This window comes from Pyrgilauda ruficollis, unplaced genomic scaffold, assembly GCF_017590135.1.
Source record: "Pyrgilauda ruficollis isolate IOZ18807 unplaced genomic scaffold, ASM1759013v1 scaffold1393, whole genome shotgun sequence".
Classification (NCBI taxonomy): domain Eukaryota; kingdom Metazoa; phylum Chordata; class Aves; order Passeriformes; family Passeridae; genus Pyrgilauda; species Pyrgilauda ruficollis.
Window position 1 is genome coordinate 1,095 of NW_024512466.1, and position 4,727 is coordinate 5,821.

The 4,727-nt window shown below is 51.0% G+C and overlaps 1 protein-coding gene across 1 annotated transcript in view; it reads left to right on the forward strand.

Annotated features, from left to right (window-relative positions):
* The window catches only part of LOC121349375 (olfactory receptor 14I1-like), a 729-nt gene extending 444 nt beyond the window's left edge, over positions 1-285 (forward strand). Inside the window, exon 2 of the mRNA XM_041459686.1 lies at positions 7-285. Coding sequence (XP_041315620.1) covers positions 7-285 — 279 coding nt within the window. The remainder of the gene's footprint in view (positions 1-6) is intronic.
* Positions 286-4,727: the final 4,442 nt, after the last annotated feature.

A 4,727-nucleotide genomic window follows, 5' to 3' on the forward strand; every position in this document is an offset into this window, starting at 1 on the left:
GTGCAGATCTTCAGGGCTGTGCTGAGGATCCCCTCTGAGCAGGGACGGCACAAAGCCTTTTCCACCTGTCTCCCTCACCTGGCTGTGGTCTTCCTGTTCCTCAGCACTGGTATATTTTCTGACCTGAAGCCCTCCTCCATCTCCTCCCCATACCTGGATCTGTCACTGTCAGTCCTGTACTCGGTGGTGCCTCCAGCCCTGAACCCCCTCATCTACAGCCTGAGGAACCAGGAGCTCAAGGCTGCAGTGAGGACACTGATGACTGGAGGCTTTCAGGAGCATTAAACTGCTGGCTAATTTCTGAAAATGGCTTCTAATAAAAGTCATCTTTGATACTTCTTCTTGGTTTGGTGTGTGGGTTTTTTTCCCTTTGTTTTAGTTTTTTAATCTTTTCCACAGAAAAATGTCATGTTTTGTGCCATTTCTCATTTTGTTTCTCTCCACCTTCCCAGTGGCCACAGACTGTGTCTTTGGCGGGCTACACTCTCGGTGGCTTTAAAGAAAATGAAGGATCTCCCAGCAGAGTTTTCTGCAGAGATGCCCTTTTGTTGCCTTCTCTGGAGCTGCAGCAGCAATGTCTGTGTGCAGAGCTGGGGCAGATCAGTGCTGGCCCAGCAGCTGTGCCCAGCAGCAGCAGCAGCACTTGGTGTTCCAGTGCTGCTGCCGTGGCCCTGCCCCGCTGCCCTGGTGGCCCTGGTGTTGCTGCAGGGCCTGAGTGCTCTCGGGGCCGGGCACAGTCCTGGGGGTGGCAGTGCCGGGGCTGCAGCAGGGACAGGCCATGTAATATAAATCATTTGTGTCGTTGGCCATCCCCAGCCCAATAATAATTAACAGTGAGTCCATGATTCTAAAAGGCTGATCAATCACTTTGTTATATTATCTTATACTATACTGTACTTCTTAAGAAACTTATCTCCTTACAAACAGTCCAATACAGCATTGACCTAATTGGTCAATGAATTTAAAACACTATTACTAGTGTCTAATTAAGAAAACACCATTTTGTAAACAAATCTCTATAACACATTTTACATGTATAAACAACAAGTATAACAATAAAAATAAAAATAGTTTCTTCTTCTTTTCTCCAATCTTCTCACAGCCTTCCTTAACAAAATACCTAAGAAGGTCATATCTGCTGCTCTCTATAGAGAGAGCTGTGGCTCTCTCTTTTGTTCCCTTCTCCAGAGCTGCAGCAGCAATGTCTGTGTGCAGAGCCGGGGGCAGATCAGTGCTGGCAGAACTGCCCTGCTCCTGCTGGCCACACCATTCCTGATCCAGGCCAGGAGCCATTGGCCTTCTTGGCCACCTGGGCACACTGCTGCCTCATGTCCAGCCTGCTGTCCATCAGTGCCCCAGGTCCCTTTCTGCCTGGCTGCTCTCCAGCCACTCTGTCCCCAGCCTGTGGTGCTGCAGGGGTTGTTGTGGCCAAAGTGCAGGACCTGGCACTTGGACTTGTTAAACCTCACCTTGTTGGATTTGTTCCCTGGATCCAGCCTTTCCAGGGCCCTGTGCAAAGCCCTCCTACCCTCCAGCAGATCCACACTTGCTGTCATCATGTTTCCATGAGGCCCCAGAGTGTGGCAATGTTCTCCAAGATTCCATGAGGCCTCCCAGTGTCACAAGTCCCTTTGGTTCCATGGACCCCTTGGTTTCAGAAAGTCTCTTGGATCCTTGGGCCCCGCAGTGTCACAATGGCACCGTGGTTCCCCAAGGCCCTGCAGTGTCACAGTGGATCCTTGGTTCCATGAGGTCTCACAGTGCAGCAATTCTCTCCTTGGTTCCACAGTATCACAATGGCCTCTTGGTCCCAAGGGCCACCACGGTGTCAAACATGTTTCCTTCACTCCAGGAGTCCCTGAGGAGCAGCACTGGCCCCTTGGTTCCAAGGGGCCCCGCAGTTTCACAATGGCCCCATCATAACACCAGGTCCTGCTCTGTCACAATGCTCTGCATGGTTCCACAAGGCCCTGCAGGGTCACAGTGGCCTCTTGGTTCCAGGAGGCCTCAGAGTGCCACAAGGAATTCCTTGGTGCTGCAGTGTCACAGTGGAGCCCTGGTGACACAAGATCCTGCAGTGTCACCAAGGACCCTTGGCTCCATGGGGCACCACAGTGTCACAATTTTCCCTCAGTTTCCAGAGTCCTTGCAATGGAGCAATGGCCCCTTGATTCCATTGTCCCCCGGCTCTCCCAAGGGTCTCCTTGGTTCTGCAGTGGCACAATGGTCCCTTGGTTCAACAAGGCTTTGCAGTGTCACAATCATCAGAGAATCAACCAGGCTGGAAAAGACCCTGGGGAGCATCAAGTCCAGCCTGGGCCCAACACCACCTTGTCACCCAGACCATGGCACCGAGTGCCACATTCAGTCTTTCCTTAAACACTTCCAGGGACGGTGACTCACCCACCTCCCTGTGCAGCCCATTCCAATGCTCAATCACCCTTAGTGTGAAGAATATTTCCTAATGTCCAGCCTAAACATCCCCTGGTGCAGCTGAAGGCTGTGTCCTCTTCTCCTGTCGATGGTTCCTTGGAAAAGAGCCCAACCCCTCCCTGGCAGCACACTCCTGTCAGGGAGTTGTAGAGAGTGATGAGGTCTCCCCTGAGCCCCCTCTTCTCCAGGATAAACAACCCCAGCTCTCTCAGCCGTTCCTCACAGGACTTGTGCTCCAGACCCCTCACCAGCCTTGTTGCCTTTCTCTGGACACGCTCCAGCCCCTCCATGTCCCTCCTAAATTGGGGGACCCAGAACTGGAGGGGGGGGCAAAGTGTTCTTGATTACCAGCCATGAAGGGTCTTGATTTTCATATCTATTCAGACTGCATTAGAAGGTGCTGGGGGTCAATATCCGATGTTGCTGGGATGTCATAAGGAACTTAGGGAAGGGTTTTGATGTTTCTTAAATTTTATCATGTGCACATTTTTTATATGTGCCATGAACAGAAACCTTTCTGTGCCTCTGAGTCTCACCAGTTCCTGGTCCCCCAAAGGACACAAATCTGATGAGTTGTGGTTCCTACTCCAGTGGCTGCACTTGGACTTCCCTCCACAGCCAGAGCAGAGCTCCCTTATCCCAGAAAGTGCCTGGCAAAGGAGGGACGAAGGAAATTTATTCATGTACTCTGAGTTGGACTCCTTGGAGAAATACCAATAAGAGAATCCCAGGAGCTCAAAAGAAGAAAAAAACCTTTACTGGGAATTTTAGAAAATCAGAGACACTTGGGCAAAACTTTTAATAGGACATTCAATCAACACAAAACACTTCTCAAAGCATTGACTTGGCCCATTCAACTACACAAACTCTAAGCCTGTTCAATTTAAGTTACTCAAAATTTGCAAGAATACATATATAAAGCAAGTAGACACAGAGAGAAAGACAAAAAAAGGTACAGAGAAGCACACACTCAGCTACCAACTCCTTTGGTGTGCCTGGGACTGGCAGACACTGCTGGGCTGGGATAGAGGCTCTGGGGGGATTGGGGTTCCAGGGCAGGGCAGTGCTGGGGTTCCAGGGCAGGGCAAGGCTGGACCTGCCCCTTCTTCCCCCACACACAAAATGCTTCCAGACAACAATCTCCTCCAGTCTGTCACAACAGGGAATGTGGGAGGTGAAATCCCAATTCTGGCCATGGGCACCTGGCCAAGAAGGACAGTTCTTTTCCATAGGAAGGCAAGCACAGAGCCCCAGTGTTTAGAATGCAGGTGAGAGCCTCAGTAAGCCAAGGCCAGCCAGAATTGTCAGTAATGGCAGATTTTTCTGGGAGCAGTCTTTAGATTTAGGCAATTTTGGAGGTGGACGCCCAATCTCGGCCATGGGTGCCTGGAGAACCAGGACAGTTCTTTTCCATAGGAAGGAGTGCACGGAGCCTTTCCCAGTGTTTTAGGAACAGATGGGAAGTTACCTGTGTGAAACCACTGCCAGCCAGACTTATCCTGGCAATATTCCTATTGGAACAATCCCTAGATGCAACAAATTTGGCTATGAAATTCCAATTGTGTCCATGCATGCCTGGAGGAAGAAGAGAGTTCTTTTCCATAGGAAGGAAAGCCCAGAGCTCCATTGTTTGAATAGCAGATGAGAAGTGGCCCTCAACCTGCCAAGGTCAGCTGTCAGGCAGCCCCTGGGAGGCCAATCCAGACAGAACCAATCCATGTTCCCTTGGTTCCACAGGACCCTGAAGTGCCACAGTGGTCTCCATGGTTCCCCAGGCTCCACAATGTCATGTGTCTCCTCTGTTTCATGAGCCCAGCAATGTCACAATGGACCTTTGGACCCTGGGGGTTTGCAGTGTCACAATGGTCTCCTTTGGCTCCCCAGTGTGACAATGGACCACTGATGACATGAGGCCCCACAATGTCACAATGGAGCTTTGGTTCCATGCAGCCCTGCAGTGTCACAAAGACCTCTTGGTTTCACGAGGCCCCACAGTATCACAATGGTCCTCTTGGTTCTGTGGGGACCCCCAGGGTCACAATGGTGTCACTGGTGCCATGAGTCCCCTCAGAGTCACAATGCTTTGCTTATTCCATGGGGCCTCACAGTGTCACAATGGTCTCCTTGGTTTGATGGGGCCTCTCAGTGTCATAATGAACCCTACATTCCATGGAGCCAAAGAGAGTCAATAGTCACCCCTTGGTTCCATGCGGCCCAGCAATGTCACAGTGCTCTCCATGATTCCATGAGACCCCAAAGTGTCACGGTGGATCCTTGGTCTCACAGGGCCCCAC